The sequence below is a fragment of the Thamnophis sirtalis genome, unplaced genomic scaffold, assembly GCF_051295495.1.
Source record: "Thamnophis sirtalis isolate CommonGarterSnake01/CBP01778 unplaced genomic scaffold, rThaSir2_p1.2 scaffold_7, whole genome shotgun sequence".
NCBI classification, from domain to species: domain Eukaryota; kingdom Metazoa; phylum Chordata; class Lepidosauria; order Squamata; family Natricidae; genus Thamnophis; species Thamnophis sirtalis.
This window is the reverse complement of record NW_028261387.1, coordinates 5,613,977-5,632,972: the sequence shown is the minus strand read 5'-3', so window position 1 is coordinate 5,632,972 and position 18,996 is coordinate 5,613,977. Positions and strand designations below refer to the sequence as shown.

General features: G+C 42.6%; 1 protein-coding gene across 2 annotated transcripts in view; it reads right to left on the bottom strand.

The window, feature by feature from the left end:
- Positions 1-18,996, bottom strand: part of OLFM3 (olfactomedin 3) — a 232,974-nt gene that overhangs the window by 64,339 nt on the left and 149,639 nt on the right. Inside the window, exon 1 of one of the 2 annotated variants that reach the window (XM_087719221.1) lies at positions 14,381-14,566. The exons of the other annotated variant lie outside the window; for it this stretch is intronic. Within the exon in view, the coding sequence (XP_087575347.1) occupies positions 14,381-14,551 (171 nt within the window). The 5' untranslated portion in view covers positions 14,552-14,566. Of the gene's footprint in view, positions 1-14,380; positions 14,567-18,996 lie in introns of those variants that run through there. 2 annotated transcript variants of the gene reach the window in all.

Genomic DNA, 18,996 nt, shown 5'->3' with positions numbered 1-18,996 from the left:
CCCCCCACATCAAATGTTTGAAAACATATACTATTGAATGCAGCATAGCTGCATTCAATAGTATATTTAGAACACGAGCACCACATTTTAATGCAGTGTTGAAAGGGAAGTAAACATTTGAACATTCATGTGCTGTAGGCCACAACTGTACAATTGTGGAAAAGGTGGAAGATCAAGTAGGTGGCGCAGTGGTTAGGGTGCAGCACTGCAGGCCACTTCAGCTGACTGTTATCTGCAGTTCAGCGGTTCAAATCTCACCGGCTCAAGGTTGACTCAGCCTTCCATCCTTCCGAGGTGAGTGAAATGAGGACCCAGACTGTGGGGGCAATATGCTGACTCTGTAAACTGCTTAGAGAGGGCTGAAAGCCCTATGAAGCGGTATATAGGTCTAACTGCTATTGCTATTGCTAATTGAAGAACACCTATTCTATCTGATGGGCAGAAAACCTACAGGGAGGGGCAATCTCACAAGTAAGCTGCCAATGTAAGGTTTTAAAGGTAGTAACCAGCACTTTGAATTGTCTGCAAAAGACAATGCAGACAATTGAACCAACGCAGTTCACATACAGAGGTATATCATGGAGAAATCTAGAACCCCTCAGCACTGCATGCCACTGTATTTTGGAAACGTTGTAATTTCTGGATATTCTTCAAGGACAGCTCCATGTTAAGCACATTGCAGCAGTCCAACCATGAATGATTGTGAGCAAGGGCTCCTGATCTTGTATAAAAGCTTATGTTGATAGCCCAACATAAGCTTTGTCTAATAGGAGGCAGCCACAGACTTGGAGGAACTCCGGATTATTCTGTTGTGCACTAATTTGAATAAAATTGAGATTTATCTATAGTTTGATGGCTGTCCTAATTCTGTAAGCCTGTGAAAATTTAGGAAGTCACAGTGATACAAAGATACACGGAAGCTAGTGATATCTTAGCTAAGTCACCCAAACATCTGATTGCATTATTATTAATTCTATCATTTATTGTAAATCTGGAAAGAAATTTTTACAAAAAAACCCTGCCTATTTAATTCTTTGTCACTCAAAGAAGTGGAGTCTGAGAAGCGATCACATCAAAAAGCAAAATCCCTCAAAAAGAATGAAATTCTGAGAAGGCTCTATCTGAGCTGCTTGTAAGAACATCAAAATATTCCTTTGGGATGCACTTTTGCACATTCCATTTTCAAGAGGTACATGTCTTATTTACAATGCAAGCCAGAACATCACATCACCTGGCTTCCCCTGAAAGCTCATAATTAAACCAAGCGAAATAAAGTTAAAACAGGCCATAAAATCAAAAGCCAGCAGAAATAAACAAGTAAATAAAACAACAATGTCCAAATAAACAAAAACCGTCCCCAAATAGGCAAGACACCAAGGTTAGTACCATCAGGCAAGCCTGTTGTTTTATAAGGTTCCACCACAAATCTGCGAAGCCCTTCTGCGCGGAGACATAAGCGCGAAGACTAATTCACACCGTTCTAAGCGCTAAGGAAAAATGCGACCCTACCGCGATGACATAATCGTGGAGGGCAAAATCGTGCATTCCCAAGCACTTAGTACCCTAAACCTAACCCTAACCCTAACGCTAAACCTAACGCTAAACCTAACGCTAAACCTAACGCTAAACCTAACCCTAAACCTAACCCTAACCCTAACCCTAACCCTAAACCTAACCCTAAACCTAACCCTAAACCTAACCCTAAACCTAACCCTAAACCTAACCCTAAACCTAACCCTAAAACAAACCCCTAAACCTAATCCTAATGCTTACCTTAAATGAAGTCGGCTTTCTGCCGCGGCGCCGTTTTAAAGTGCCCTTCTGTTGCCGCACTGTTGTCGTGGCGGTGATGACGCGCGGCAATGACGTTGCGGCTTTAGCACCGCGATTTTATCACCGCGATTTTGACCAGCGCGGTTTTGTCGTGCCACGGTTTTATAAGAACCAGATAATAAAAAGGGTCAGAAGTGGGTTCCTACCAGTTCGTACCGGTTCGGTAGAACTGGTTCGTCAAATCTACTGAACCGGTTAGAAGAGGTTCCACCAGTGGACCCAGAAAGCAGGCCACACCTACAGAAGAGGTTCCAAAAATGTTTGAAACCCACCACTGAAAAGGATCCTCCTTATTTCATGCCGCTATCAAAACAGATGATCTAAAATGGGACTATCTAGAGGCACTCTAGATGGCACTCCCTTTAAATAGCCAGATCTCAGGGCATTTAGGAGTATAACGGCTAAATCCAGGTTTTAACATTGGGCCTGAAATGGAATGTGAAGTGGCTCAAATAAAAAATTAATGGTGTGTGCTGTTGAAATTATTGAGTCCTGGGTAGGAACCTCAAAGTTCCCAAACCATTTTAAAAACTGACTCATGCATAATGTATCACAGCCATCTAAAGTATAAAGCAAAATGTATGGCTGCATCTGAAATTCCCTGTTGAGTACGTATGGTAGGAAAGTTGCTATGCTATTTATCTCCAAATACAAGGGAGTTGTTTCACTCCTGAGTGGGAATGAGGGGGAAAAAAAAGATTATTCCTCAATTCTGCTTTCTCTGATCTTTTTTCACTGGAAAGGACAGGGCTTTCTGCATAAGTGCAATGTTTATGTGGAATTTACTCTGCAGTTCAACTGTTCAGTAATCAGGTAATGGGACGAATGTGCAGCCTTCATCCTAGATAGATTCCCATCGTGTCCTCGTTCACAATTATATGGTTTCCACAATAAGGTCTAACCAGCTTGGAAAAGCTGGGCTGCTTATTTATTGATGACACTTCCTGCCACCTTTTTGCCAAGCATTACTAATAACGGCTTAATAATACATCAGAAGCTTTTGGTGGAATTGAAAAGCCCACAGAATAAGATACTGGTGATGGCTGCTATTTAGGGAAAACAGAAGAAGCAGCTATTTGAACAATGAAAGGTGTTCCTGCTGCAGATGTAATGAAATCACATTGCCAAAAGATGGATGGGTGAAAAAAAACATTTTCTCAGAACTCTCTCTGCCTGCCTGCCTGCCTGCCTGCCTGCCTGCCTGCCTGCCTGCCTGCCTACCTACCTACCTACCTATCATCCATCCCTCCCTCCCTCCCTCCCTCCCTCCCTCCATCCATCCATCCATCCATCCATCCATCCATCCATCCATCCATCCATCTATCATTTCATATCCATCCATCCATCCATCCATCCATCCATCCATCCATCTATCCATCTATCTATCCAGTGGTGGGAATCAAGTAATTTAACAATCGGTTCTCTGTCCTAATGACCAGATGGGTAGGCGGGGCTTAGTAGTCATGTGACCGTGTGGGCATGGCCAACTCAACATTACTCAGGTCGATGGTTGCTTCGCCTTAGCTGTTACAATGTAATAAGGGTTAACTGGAGAGTCAGTTTCTGTAAGCAGGGCAATAAAGATTAAGCTAGAAACAACACCAGAATGTTTCCTTCCTGCCTTCCTTATAGCATTAGCCCTGTAAAGCGGAAAAAAACCAAAAGAAGATTTCTTCCAACAACCGGTTCTCTGACCCTCTTAGAAAGTTAAGAACCAGTTCTCCCGAATAGGTGCGAAATGGCTGAATCCCACCACTGTATCTATCTCTAGTTACTCATCTCACAGAAATGGGCAGTCTACAAAAGAGGATTATAAAGTGTTACTAAAAATGTTTAATGGATCATATGAAACGATCCAGATTCAAAAGGGGAAAGGTGATATGGAGCACACATAAATATGTCACCTTGTCAATAATTCCTTGAGCCAAATGCATTTTTTCCTGAACTGATTTCAGAGCAGTCCAGGACAGCCCCCAAAACCTCTGAAAAAATGTCCCAACTTCTGTAAGGAGTAACAAATAGAAAAGACATGAATATCTTCACATGTCTAACTCATGGCCTGTGGCCCCAATGCATCACATGCAGGCCAACCCCCCCCCCCTAGTTTAGTGAAGGGGAAAAAAGTTGGGCTATGTCACGTGACAACAATGTGATGCCACGAGTTTTACCCCCTTGGTCTAAATGTTTAAGACATACAGTATGTGTTTTAAAAAAACATATACATTTCAATCTATAAAAAGGCAAATGTACCCCACAAATTGTAATGGATATCTTTGTAACATGATACATGAAAAGAAGGACTAGGGCCGACATGATAGCAGTGTTCCAATATCTAAGGTGCTTCCACAAGGAATAGAGGGTCAACCTATTCTCCAAAGCACCTGAGTGTAGGACAACAAGCAACGGATGGGAAATAATCTAAACAACCTAGAACTAAAGAGAAATTTCCTGACAGTTAAAACAATTAATCATTTGATTGACTTTCCTCCAGAAGTTGTGAATGCTCCAACACTGGAAGTTTTTAAGAAGAGATTGGACAACCATTTGAAATGGCACAGGGTTTCCCAGTGGTGGGTTTCAAAATGTTTTAGAAACTCTTCTGTAGGTGTGGCCTGCTTTGTGGGAGTGGCTTGCCAGCCATGTGACTGGGTGGGAGTGGCTTGCTGACTATGTTACCAGGTGGGAGCGGCTTGCCAGCCATGTGACTAGATGGGCATGGCCAACTTGTAAAATCTGGATTGCTGCACAGTCCTACTAAACAGTAATCGCCCTAATAGTTACTTCAATAGGAAATGATCAAACATTACAAGTAAATTAACAGTAAAAGCAAATGTAGATTTGTCTTCGGCCTGGAGTACATGGATATGAAATCCTACTCAAGTTTACGTCAAGGTAGAATAGAGGCCCCATTTGAAAACTAGATAGAGTTGTGATCTCAGTTATCATAAGGGGGGGGGGGTCAAATCAGGGCTTGATCCTATCCCTTGTAGGTTTTAAATACAGACCATGGTAACAGATCTGAAAGAACATGTTATCGTTCTAGAGGGTCTTCTACAAAGATTCAGGATGGAGAAATTCTAGCTTTTCAGATATTGTTGGGCTCTGTCTCCTACCAGGCCTGTTGTGGCCCAGCAGGAGCCGTTGGAGCTGCCACCAGACTCTGACAGCGAGGGGCCCTATGAGTCGGCTCTGGAGGATGTGGAGGACCCTGGACAAGGTTCCGACACCGAACAGGGCGCAGAGAGGCTGGTTGGCCACCAGGAGGCGCCTGAGCCTTGGACCAGTGGGGAGGAGACAAGGGAGTGTGATCCGGATGTCAGCAGTGGGGAGGAGCCAAGGGAGTTGTTCCTAGATGCCCGGCACCGGAGAGCTAATAGGCGTAAGGAACAGTTACACAGTTACAGGAGGTAATTGCACTCAGCTGGTGGTCATTAGGCTCCTCTCCAGACTATAAAAGGACTGCTTGTGCACACGCCCCTTTTGCAGAAGTCAACGCAGGAACTGTCGGAGAACAGTATTGTGAGCTTGGTAGGCTGGATTGCTGCCACGGCTTATCTGTGCTGGATTGCTGCCCAAGCTTGTCTATGCCGGTTTGTTGCCAAGGACCTGTCTGTCTGTTAATTAAATGTTAGTTAAATTAACATATCTTTGGCTTGGAGTGTGTGTTGGTGTGGGACGAGGGAGGTCAGAACACAAGCCTATCAGCATAGCCAATGGTTAGAGGTAATACGAGCTAGAGTCTTAAAACCTCAAGAGAAGTACAGGGTCCCACCTAGAAAGGTATGTTTCTTCTGAGTTAGCATATGCAAACTGAGAGAAGTGAGACTTTATAATCTAAATTGGTTTAATAAGGGAGCCAAGAAAGGAGAAGAAAGGAAAGAGGAGAGTTATATGGGACTCTTTTCAAACTTTAACAAAACCCAAACCATTCAGGAATTATGCCATGCTAGGAGAGTCCTCAGGTGTTTGCATACCAAATTTGTTCTATTTTTTAAAAAGTAATCGCCACAAGATCTTTTCAAATAGCTTTTCCATACATCTGGTGCGTATTTAGAATGAAGAATTTCCAAGGAGAAGCGTTTCGGGATTGGGTGCCCAGGTTTTAGCTGATTGAAAGCATCAGGCTACATTTAAGTTCCAGTGCTTCAGAGCCTGCTTTGACATTGTTTCCCACAGCTCTGTGATTTTTTAGATGGGCTTCTCTTCCTAGGAAAATTGGTTCCGAACAAGCACTTGGGCTGTAACAATATCTCCCACTGTCGTTTCTACTGCTGGCAGATTTGAATAAGAGGGGGGAAATATCAAGGAAGATTTTTTAAAAACCCACCCTTTCTGCAAAGTTAAAAGATTTCCTGGCTCATCTCAGTAAAATGCAGAATTTTACCCTACATGAAACTGAGGGGAAACTTCCCTTTTGATGCATCAGATGTTAGAAGCCAAAATAAGCAAGCCAATGAACAGGAAAAGGAGTCTAGGGGAATATTTGATGGGAATTTAGATTTGGAAGGAAGGATGGTGTTAGGGATTCTTGGACTCTGATTTTGATCCAAGTTGCCTTTTTCTTTTTCAAAGCTCTTGCCTAGATTCAGAGTAAATTATAGCAGTAACTTCATCTTGAGCTGAGGAAAAGAATTAGAGGAGGGGGACTTAAAGAATTGGTTTTCTTTTGGATCCCTCTTAAAAGGGTTGCGAAAATAGAGAGGGAGAGAAAAATATATTATTTCTTCTTCTTCTTCTTCTTCTTCTTCTTCTTCTTCTTCTTCTTCTTCTTCTTCTTCTTCTTCTTCTTCTTCTTCTCCTCCTCCTCCTCCTCCTCCTCCTCCCCCCTCCTCCTCTTCCTCTTCTCCACTACTGTCCTTAGAGTAGTAGTAACTGCAAACTCAATTCTTTTGTATTATATCTCCCACAGTTCTTTGCTATTGACCAGGTCAGGTAAGAATGAAAGGCTTAATTGTAAAATATTTGAACGATATCAAGTTATCTTTGAAGTTTACTTTAGAATTTTCAAAAAGAGACCCTGTGTTCCAAGAATATAAGTTGGCAACAGTGGTGGGTTTCAAAAATTGTTCGAACCTACTCTGTGGGTGTGGCCTCCTTTGTGGGAGTGGCTTGCCACCCATGTGACCGGATGGGAGTGGCTTGCCGCCCATGTGACCGGATATGAAGATGCCGACGACACTTGTCAGAACCACCTTAAATTACCCCACACACAGCACTGGCATGCATAAGAATAGGATGTCAACTTGTTTTTTAAAAGGCATCTTTGGTTTGTGTTAAAACAACTTCAATACACGCAATGTTCTGATCGCACCACAAACGCTGTAGTCATCCTCACCTTTCACAGAGGCACTGAGTTTTATAAATATGAGCATGATAGTGTAGAATAATCATATCCAAGGACCAGTGGTGGGTTTCAAAAAATTTTGGAACCTCTTCTGTAGGTGTGGCCTGCTTTCCGGGTCCACTGGTGGAACCTCCTCTAACCGGTTCGGTAGATTTGATGAACCGGTTCTACCGAATAGGTGCGAACTGGTAGGAACCCACCTCTGGTTGGCAAACTACAACATTTAACTCACAACTGCTTTTATAATGCTTGTGAATAGTAGGTTAGAGGGCTGCATTCTAAAAAAATGGGTGGAGTATAAACTAAAAAAAATAAACTAGGCTTTATTTAATTTCCATTTTATTTTATAAAGTTTGTGGGCCACATAACGACAGCCAGTTTGGTCTAGTGGTTAAGGCACCAGATTGGAAAGCGGGAGATCATGAGTTCTGGTCCCGCCGTGAAAGCCATCTGGGTTAATCTCACTCTCTCAGCCCAACTCATCTCACGGAATTGTTTTTGTGGGAGAAACAGGAGGAGGAATATCCATATGTTGAAAATGTTTCCCGCGTTGAATAATTTGTAAAATAATAAAGGCAGGATACAAATAAATAAATGCATTGAACAATTTCGTCCTGTTGCGTTGCACATTATAATTTGATGGAAGATTTTGAGGAACTTCAGGACTGCCCCTTTGGCTTTGAGGGTACATCCCTAGAGGAGATAAAGAGATATTGAATGGGGAAGGCAACAAAGAGAATGGAAGAATAGAAGCTGTTTCTTGTCCGGAGAGCTCAAAGGGAGCCAAGCAAGGGCACGGAATTCCATATTTGTCGACTAAAGTTCAACTAGTCAAAGTTGTTCTGCTTGTTAGCTACGGTAGCACTTTTCAAGTTTGGTATAAACCAAGTTGGAGAAAAGGAAGGAGATAAATTCGCACAGCTTATCTGGGAAAAAGCAAGACAGGTAGGCGTTAGGTCCCTGCTTTTATGACGTGATGCAATGAGGTTAATATTTTTATGAAGATTTACACTGAGAGAATGCAAACGTTTCTCCATCATTTGCTTTTTAGTTTGACTGGGATGCAAGGGTGACTTCAGCAAGCCAACATTTCATCAGATCTGCTGGGTTGATGCTGCAAGGCAAGTAGAAAAGGAAGTGTAGAAAGTGAGCACCCACCGCTCTTCTGGAAGAATGAAATATTTTAAGAAATATTAAAAAGGCAGAATATTATATTTCCCTGGATGAGGAATGGAGAAACAGTTTCTTAGAGGGAGAAAGCAGCCCCCACCTTTTCTTAATAGCCCAAAGCAGATGTCAGCACTTAAGACATAAAGAGATATATAGCTCTATTCATAAGCAAATACTCTCACCCAAGATCCAACACAGGAAAAAGGCATTAAGCCACAATAGGAATTACCCAACACCCTTTAAGAACATAAGCCCCTTCATTACATCACCCCATTCGGGAGGGGCGGCTATCCTTGTCCCCAGGCCTGACGGGCTAGCCAGTTCTTAAGGGCTGTGCGGAAGGCCTGGACGGTGGAGAGGGTACAAATCTCCACGGGGAGCTCGTTCCAAAGGGTCGGGGCTACTACTGAGAAGGCCCTCCTCCTTGTAGTTGACAGCCGGCATTGGCTGGCCGATGGAATACGGAGGAGGCCTAATCTATGTGATCTTATTGGTATAACCCCCCGCCACCCCCATGTAGTCAACTGCCAGAACCACCCATGTGGTTCTACTTCATCATTAAACCATCTTTCCAATCATCCTCCAGCATCCATTTTGTCTCCAGTCCCTTTCTCCCCACTTGGAACTGAACCAGATGGATATTTCTTCCCACAGAAAGGAGTGTACATCAACTTACCCTGACTTCCATATTCTCTATAACAAGCAGAAAATATGCAAAAATGGCCCAATCACATTCTCCCTCTATTTACATAGGTATGGGGGTGGGGGTTATGATATCTATCTGTTCTGACACCCTCCTCTGTCCAGTAACGAAAGCCGAGACGAGCTTAACTAGAATGTACTTTAATAGCAAGACCAAAGTCTCGATGGCTGAAAGCCAAGCAAACAAACAGATAAGGACCTTGGCAGCAACTCAGACAAACCTTGGCAGCAATCCAACCTGCCAAGTTAGTTACAACAGTTCTCTTTAGTCAATGTGTTGACTTCTGCAAGTGGGCCGTGTGCACAAGCAGTCTTTTTTATAGTCTGGAGAGGAGCCTAATGACCACCAGCTGAGCGCAATTACCTCCTGTAATTGCATAAATTGTTCCTGATGCCTAGTAGCTCTTCGATGGTGTGCATCCAGGAACAACTCACTGCTGGCCTCCGGCTCACTCTCCCTTGTCTCCTCCCCACTGGTCCAAGGCTCAGGTGCCTCCTGGTGGCCAACCAGCCTCTCTGCACCCTGCTCGGAGTCGGAACCCTGTCCAGGGTCCTCCACATCCTCCAGAGCCGACTCATAGGGGTCCTCGCTGTCGGAGTCTGGTGGCAGCTCCAACGGCTCCTGCTGGGCCATAACACTATCAAAGAGTTCTATAGTATTTGGAGAAGGTAGGAGAAAGTAAGCTCTCTACTAGACTTGGGGGCCTGTTCTGAAATTAGGATTCAGTAGCAACCATATGCAGCTCTCCTTCTCTTTCTCTCTCAAACAAGCAATAGGATAGTCAACATTTGGTAGTAAATCAGATTTTTTTTTTAAAAAAATTAATAACTATGCATGAGCAGGAGATAAATAATAATATTGTGGTGACTGACATTTATTTTGATGACTGATTTATTACTTCTGGGATGCTCTGCCTGTATCTCTCTATCTAATTTTTTTCCTAACATATGGGAAGCACAAACATTCCCCACAACTGCCATTCTCAAAAGGTTATTCTATGCTTGCTTTATCTACCTATCAATCCGTCAAAATATATTGGTATGCATTTTCTCTCTATATGTTTAGCATTTCTCTCTTGTTTCTGGCATTTCGCAATAAGGCTAGCAACATATTTTTGAGAAATTCAGATGCCAGGCCTGCAGCCGTTCCTTTAAGAATCTTTGGCCTGCCACACTCTTATTAAGGTGGGGGGGGGGGTTAGCAAAGGGTAGAATATGTTGTTTTCAAAATAAAAAATTCCTTCCTAAAAGCTCAAGGTCATCTTTTGTCTCCCAAACCTTTACACCTGACCGGAAGCAGTTAGGTGTAGACCAGAGGTGGGTTCCTACCAGTTCGCACCAGTTCGGTAGAACCGGTTCGTCAAATCTACCGAACCGGTTAGAAGAGGTTCCACCAGAAAGCAGGCCACACCTACAGAAGAGGTTCCCAATTTTTTTGAAACCCACCACTGACACACACACACACACACACACATACAGAGAGAGACAGACAGACTCACACAGAGAGAGAAAGAGAAAGAAAGGAAGAAATAAATAAAGAAAGAAAGAAAAAAAGAAAGAAAAAGTGAGAGAGATGAAAGAAAAAAAGGAAAAAGGGACAGAGAGACAAAAGGAAGGGAGAGAGAGAGAGAGAGAGAGAGAGAGAAAGAAAGAAAGAAAGAAAGAAAGAAAGAAAGAAAGAAAGAAAGAAAGAAAGAAAGAAAGAAAACACATGGCCGGCAAGAAACTCCCACAAAGGAGGCCACACCCACAGAGTAGGTTCGAAGATTTTTGAAACCCACCGCTGGCGTAGATGCCAGCGTGGAAGAAGAAGATGGGACTGATGGATTATGGGTGTGGGGGCAAGATCATGAACTTTTAACTGGGTGGTATTCTGATGTAACTTCCAGAGTCGGAATCCCATAGCACTATGCCAACATGCCTGCTTTATTAAATTGGAACTTTAAGCATAGTTTTGGCTTCGACTCTGATTTAATTTTACATGGTATTTGGAACACTAACATCAGATGGACTTGGTTTATGTCATACTTTCTATTCTACTTTTCCTTTATTGAGTTAGGGAAACGTGATATAGAGAGTAAGAAAGGTAACTTTGACAGAGATAAGCAAGATCTGTTACCAAAACAACAAGGGGAAAACATGTCCAAAACAAAGTATGCTCAATCAACTCCTCAATTTATAAAGGTATAGGAGGGGGATCAGAAAGGTCGGCAGTTCAGAATCCCTAGCGCTGCATAACGGAGTGAGCTCCCGTTACTTGTCCCAGCTTCTACCAACCTAGCAGTTCGAAAGGACATAAAAATGCAAGTAGAAAAAGAGGAACCACCTTTGGTGGGAAGGTAACAGCGTTCCGTGCGCCTTCAGCATTTAGTCATGCCGGCCACATGACATGGAGATGTCTTGGGACATCGCTGGCTCTTGGGCTTTGAAACAGAGATGAGCCCTCTAGAGTCGGGAACGACTAGCACATACCTGCGAGGGGAACCTTTAGCTTTAGGAGGGGGATATACAATAGAATAAGACCTGCAAGATTCTGTTATTATAGCCACTCTGAATAATGGCCAACTTCTGTAGAATTGTTTCCTGATCTAACCTACCTGATTAATAAATATTCTAAAGGCTAATAAATATTCTACTCTTATGATGTAAGATGAGTCCAAAGGGAGCTGATGAGATTTATGGCCAATCAAACACCAGAGTGCAGATTTCCCCAGGTACTATAAAAATCACACAAGTTTCTGGAATTATACAGAATACAAATGCAAGTTTTGGGGTCAACGTGTAGCTTTTACCAATAATTCTATGGGAAAAAGAAGAAGCTTATAATGCTGAATTGGGTTCCACCACAAAATCGCGGAGGACAAAATCGCGCTCGACGAAAGCGTGCATTTGACGTCATCACAGCGCGACAAAAACATCGCGCTGTGATCGAAAAATGTAAAAATAAAGCTAAAACCTTACCCTAACCCCCCCAAACCTAACCCTAAACCTAACCCTAAACCTAACCCTAAACCTAACCCTTAACCTAACCCTAAATCTAACCTTAAACCTAACCGTTAACGTAACGCTAAACCTAACGCTAACCCTTAACCTAACGTTAAACCTAACGCTAACACTCTAAACCTGACCCTAACCCTTAACCTAACCCTAACCCTAACCCTAAACCTAACCCTTACCTTTATGTGAATCGGCTTGCTTTAATTTTAATATTATTTCAATTTTTAATTTTTTTCGTCGCGCTGTGATGACGTCACATGCGCACTTTCGGCGAGCACGATTTTGTCCTCTGCACTTTTGACGGGTCACGGCTGAATTGTCCCTATCAGATATGACTCCACTCTGATCTACACTGTTGCATTAGCTCACTCTATGAGAACTAAGAACCCTTTGAGGTCCTTTGGACATTCAGTGAACTCTAAACTTTCCAGAGAGAGCCACAGAGGTTACAAAAGTTGGCTGATGTGAACTTCCTTTCTGATAAATATACAGAAACAACGGCATTTCTGATTGTGGGAAGTTATCATCCAGCCCTCTCCCAGAAAAATGAAATACCCTAGGAAATATTGAAAAGGCAGAATATTTCTCTGGATGTGAAAAGAAAGAAACATGCTTTAAAAGACAGAATAGTTGCCTGTAGCTTCTTGCCCACCCCCACTTTGTCAATAGGCCCATTAAGAAGGCCAGGCTAGCCCACTTTACATAATAAAGACTTCCCCACTGCAGCTGTAGGGGGAAGGGATATTACTCAACTCTCCACATGGCATCTGAGAACTCATCTATGGATTCAAAACAGCCTAGGGAGTAGCCCCCTGCATGGCACCATGGGAGTCTGACAACCAATCAGAATACATTTCTTACACAGGAACAGGAAACAGAGAGGTGGGACTGAACAGGTTATAAAAAGCCTAGCAAGTCCCTCCCTCAGCCCTTCTCTTCTTCTCCACCAACATTGAAGCATGTGATCACCTTTTCTGTTCAGGGCTCAAGCCATGTGGTCCTGTCCACCAATAAACCATCTTTCCAAGCAGCCTCTATGTCTCCAGTGTCTTTTTCCCCACTTGGAGCTGAACCCAGAAGGACATTTCTTTCAACATGATAAATACTCTGAAATATCAGCCTTAATCGTCTGCACGGAAAGATTTCACAATAGAGCAAAATGAACGGTTCAACCGAAGAACACTAAAAAGTATCATGATTCCATTCTCATTTCCTGCCCGCAGGCAATGAACACATTCCACATTGATTAGTAAATGAGACCACGTGTTTAGTTTCCAAGTGGCATTTAGCCCTGAGCTGCTCTTAATCTGATATTTGATTGCAATCACAATGAACAGAGCACAGGTAAGGAGGAACTTTTGGAGCAGGGAAATTCAGTTAAGTGCCTCCTCGTCAAACTTTCATTAGCTCCGTTTCAGCAAATGGCATGGCAAAGGATGCAGAATTCACCCGTTTCATCAAGCTATTAAGACCACAGACAGAGAGGCTTCCTTCTTTAGTACCGAACAAGACGTTTTGGCAGGCATCGCACTACATTTCAGCAACAGTAGTACACATAATGGAATCCATCCTGAAAAGTCAGTGGACATCTTTAGCCAATAGCAATCTATAATTTGGCATGGTGCCCTAATCAAATGATTTGAAAGTGTGCTTTCTTTTTGTCTTAAAGTTTTTCTTTCTTTCTTTCTTTCTTTCTTTCTTTCTTTCTTTCTTTCTTTCTTTCTCTCTCTCTCTCTCTCTCTCCCTCCCTTCCTTCTTTCCTTCCTTCCTTTCTCTCTCTCTTTCTCTCCCTCCTCCTCTCTGGAAAACTCAAAAAGTCTCGCTTTTTGTTCCGGGACATCCTAAATACGACATTGAAAACAAAGCAGGAAAAAGGCGGTCATCCTGCTAAGGTGCAATGGCTTTGCAAGAAAAGGAAGCAGAACAGCTCGAGTTTAATCATGCTTATTTTTGTATAATCACAGCAAGGCTTTTCGGAAGTCACAATGCAGAAAGTGGAAAGCGAACAAACAAGAAAGCCTTCGGTGCTTTGAGACTTGTACAAATACCCGTGCCTTAGACAAATATTTTATAAAGCTCTTCTTTTTTTTAAAAAAAAAGAAAACCATTCCGTTTCCAGTTTCCAGTTGGTAAAGGTTCTTTCCAGCATGTGAATCTATAGGTTGCAACATGCATTAACAACTTGAAAGAAAGGAAGGTTCTTACTAGAAGCATGCAAAATTAAAATTGCAATCTCTGGGTCACTTGAGAAGAAAAACGCCCTAGCAGATTGTCTCTTCCCATCCCTTCCCTCTCAAGCCCACAAAAAGCTCTCCAGAGAATGAAGTTACTTACTAGCTTGTTAAAAGTGGACAGCCTGGTGGTATTCAGTCCTACCAGTGACGGGAGCGTTTGGGACATCCAGTTAGAAATCATAGCCATGGTACTAAGGACAGCACCAAGCTTGAGCAGTGAAGGACTCATTGCTGTGGAAGCTAATGAGTTTTCATAGTGAGTGATTATCATCCTAGAGCAGACTGGCAGGGAAAGAGGCGGGCCTGCAACTCACAACATCCATGGCATGAAAAGGGTTCAGCCTCCGTAGATTGAATCATCCTCCAAAACGCACATCCAAGCTGCTTCCCCCACCCCTCCTCCAAGCACTGGGATTGAAGCCTCTTCTCTTTGCACCACATAGCAAGGCAGGTTGGTCACAGGAACAAAAGCCTTTTAATGCTCATATTAATAGTTTTTGCCTGGGCAGGAAGAAAAGAAGACGTGGAGGAGAACAGATGGTCACTTCACCAGGAGCGGGCAGCTTGCTGGTTAATGGAGGCAGTGGTCCAGGGCCAGAGGTAACAATGTCAACCTGTAATACATTTAGCGGGTGGCTAAAGAACAGAATCTTTCAGACTTCATATGGAACATGAACGTGACCTCAAGACTGGATTATTGTAACACGCTCTACATGGGGCTGCCCTTGAAGAGTGTTCGAAGACTCCAGCTGGTCCAGAACGCAGCTGCGCGAGCGATCGTGGGTGCACCCAGGTACACCCACGTCACACCTATCCTCCGCGAGCTGCACTGGTTACCCATTAGTCTCCGGATCCGCTTCAAGGCGCTGGTCGTTACCTATAAAGCCCTTCATGGCATCGGACCTGGGTACCTGAGAGACCGCCTCCTGCCGATTACCTCCCATAGACCAATTAGATCACACAGATCCCATCTGCCAGCCAATGTCCCCGGGACATTGACTCCCCGGGAGAGAGCCTTCTCTGTTGCAGCTCCAGCCCTCTGGAACGATCTCCCCGTGGAGATCCGGACCCTCACTACCCTCCCAGCCTTCTGCAAAGCCGTTAAGTCCTGGCTGCTCCAGTAGGCCGGAGGGCTTTCGAAATATCCAGCCCCTCGGAAATTGTGACTGTTGTATATTTTAATATGTTGTCTTGTGTATTATCCCCCTCCCTTGTTTTATTGTAAGCCGCCCGGAGTCCTTCGGGAGTGGGCGGCATATAAGCTCAATAAAACAAACAAACAAACAAACAAACATCTGTGGGCATTTTTAAGTAGACCGTGAACATCTTGATATTGTTGCCATTGTCAACAAGTATCACAAAGCTCCGTGTGAATGAAAAATGCAATGCGTTGCCTGGGTGAGAATAAGCCCTGCTGGATTTCATGGGATTTGCTTCTACCGTATTTTCCCGAAAATAAGACAGGGTCTTATTTTCTTTCGACTCCCGAAATAAACACTTGGCCTTATTTTCAGGGAGGTCTTATTATTTTTGCAGTGGAGGCGGTGGCGAATGTTGTCACCTCATGGATGCTGCTGTGTTGCAATATTTTTGGGGAGGGCTTATTTTTGGGAGAGGGCTTATTTTAGCACATGCACTCAAAAGCCCAATTGGGCTTATTATCCAGGGAGGTCTTATTTTCGGGGAAACAGGGTATGTCAGCATGGATAGTTGTTCTGACCCCCCTCGTCCCACACCAACACACACTCCGAGCGAAAGATAAGTTAATTTAACTAACATTTAATTAACAGACAGACAGGTCCTTGGCAGCAAACCGGCACAGATAAGCCTTGGCAGCAATCCAACAAAGATAAGACATGGCAGCAATCCAGCCTGCCAAGCTCACAATAATGTTCTCCGACATTAGTTCCTGCGTTGACTTCTGCAAAAGGGCGTGTGCACAAGCAGTCCTTTTATAGTCTGGAGAGGAGCCTAATGACCACCAGCTGAGTGCAATTAAGCATCTATAGTTGTTTGACCATTCTGGTGCTGGGAGTCTTTCATTTCTAGGCCTGAACAGGGTTACCTCTTTGGGGTCTAGTTCATAACTGAGAAGGTGGTTTTTGGACTCATAGCTCTCTTGTTTGAACAGCATCTGCCAGTTGTGGCCAGAAGTCCTTGCCTTGTGTCACAGTAGCAGTTATATGGACTATGAGGCTTCTCTAACATGAAGACTTGGTCACTGTATAGCAATAGTTAGACTTATATACCGCTTCATAAGGTTTTCAGCCCTCTCTAAGCAGTTTACAGAGTCAGCATATTGCCCCCAACAACAATCCGGGCCCTCATTTTACCCACCTCGGAAGGATGGAAGGCTGAGTCAACCTTGAGCCTGGTGGGATTTGAACAGCCGAACTGCTGAACTGCAGTCAGCTGAAGTAGCCTGCAGTGCTGCATTTAACCACTGCGCCACCTCGGCTCTTGCAGTAGATGGAATACTACTGCAATGCACTGCATATGGGGGTAGCCTCAAAGCCTCAGTAGGACAGGTTTCGGTTGTGGCACCAACCCTGCAGAACAGCATACCTTCAGGATATATACTGTATATGGCTGCTGTTTATCAGCCTTTAGTTTAGAAGAGCATTAAGTAGGGCTCTTTATTAGGGCTTTGGGAAGGGAAAGAGTTACTTGATGTTCCTTCTGAATCTGTTAGGTTTTATTTTGATTTATTTTTACTGCATGTATATGCTTGAATGGCTACTCAAGAGACCCTGGAGTTAAGTGGCCTAGAAATTTGTAAAACAAATAAACAAACCAATTAGCTATTCTGTTTACACTGGCATGTTGGAACATGTAGGTGCTTTTGAGGATATTTATGTTGTCCATACAACCTTAAGGAATACTACTCAGCTTCCAGGTCACTGGTAAATTGAGCTATAATTTTAGGAGGATCTACTGCTAATCCAGTAGATCTTTGTGGCCAATTTGTTTTCCTTTAAGAGAAGAGATACTTAATCATGATTTGTTTATGAGAAATTCTTGTTTAGCACAGCAGGAATCATTCTTCCTTAACCCCATGTTTGGATTTTTTTTAAAAAATATTATTTTTATTGAAGAAAATTTTAAGGCGTTAAAAACAACACAAATATTTAAACAGAAAGAAAATAAAAAAATAATGGTGAATAAGAAAGAAAATAGAAAAAGAAGAAGGAAAGAGAAAAGATTATAAAAGAAGCAGCTTCCAATCTTTTTGATAGCAGTTATAAATGCACTTATATTTTACCCTAAGGTTACGTCATAATTTCCTTCTTTCAATAAGCTGCCCTCTTTCTAATCTACATAAATCATAACTTCATTTTTCTTTTCCTTTTTTTAAAGAAAAAAGCCCATAAGGGGTTTCCAGTCACTGTTAAATGTAGTTGTTGCTCTTTCTCTAGTTAAACAAGTTAATTTTGCCATCTCTCCTAGTTCTATCACCTTCATTTCCATTGTAGGAATTTCAAAGTCTTTTCATTTTTCAGTATATAATTGTCTTGCAGCAGGGATTTTAGTGAATTTAGTCCTTGTCTAAGCCTTTTTCAACTCCTTTCCTTCTTTGTGCTCTTTAAAATCTCAGAAGATTATCACCATAGGAAAGAGATTACTAATCATAGACATTTATTTATTTATTCAATTTGTATAGCTATTCATCGCAAGCCACTGACTCTGGGCAGTGAACAATCATAAAATGAAATGAATTAACCCTTGATCTTGGTTTTCCTTAACAGGAGTCACATTGCATTTTAATCATGGACTGCAGATTTACATTTTTTTCCCCACTGCATTCAAAAGGGAAATTGCAAACTTAGTTTTGCGCTGATCCTCAGCAGCGCTTATATCGCAACCGTGAAAGATAACTCTCCCCCTACCCTACCCACAACTTTTAGCCAGTGTTATTATAATGATATCTACAAAATGGAAAAGTGTATGCAGACAGGAAGTTGTTAGAATTTGAATGACATCTGCAAGAGAGGAAGGGATTATGCATCATATTCATGATTGAGTTCCTTGTAAAATAATGACTTCTGTATGTTCATTGAATAGTTTTATTCAATTTCCAGATACCTAGATGAATGAATGAATCAGTGGTGGGATTCAAATAATTTAACAACTGGTTCTCTGCCATAATGACCAGCTGGGTAGGCATAACTCGGTGGTCATGTGACAATGTGGCCATGGCTAACTTATGTCGATGGGCGCTTCACCTTAGCTGTTACAATATAATAAGGGTTAACCGGAGAGGCAGTTTCTGTAAGCAGGGCAATAAAGATGAGGCTAGAAACAACACCAGAATGTTTCCTTCCTGCCTTCCTTACAGGATTAGCCCTGTAAAGTGGGGAAAAAATAAAATAAGATTTCTTCCAACAACCGGTTCTCCGAACTGCTTAGAAATACAGCAGCTTACTGCAGTTTACACATAGCCACTTTTTCAATTATCTCTCTGGACTAGTTCACGCAAAGAGATGAAATTGAAAACTTTTCTCAATCCCATTTGGATTGCAGAAGGAAGGAATCCTAACTGAACACTTTACCATTTAAAGCCACAGCTGCATGAGATCCCTAAATACATACCTCTCCATATCAGAGAGAAAAAATATTACAGTAGCCGAATCATTTTATGGGCAGATTAAAGTTTGGGTGTGCAAAATGTCCTTGCTCAGAAGCTAAGCACGAATGGATTTGTTTAGAGACTACCAG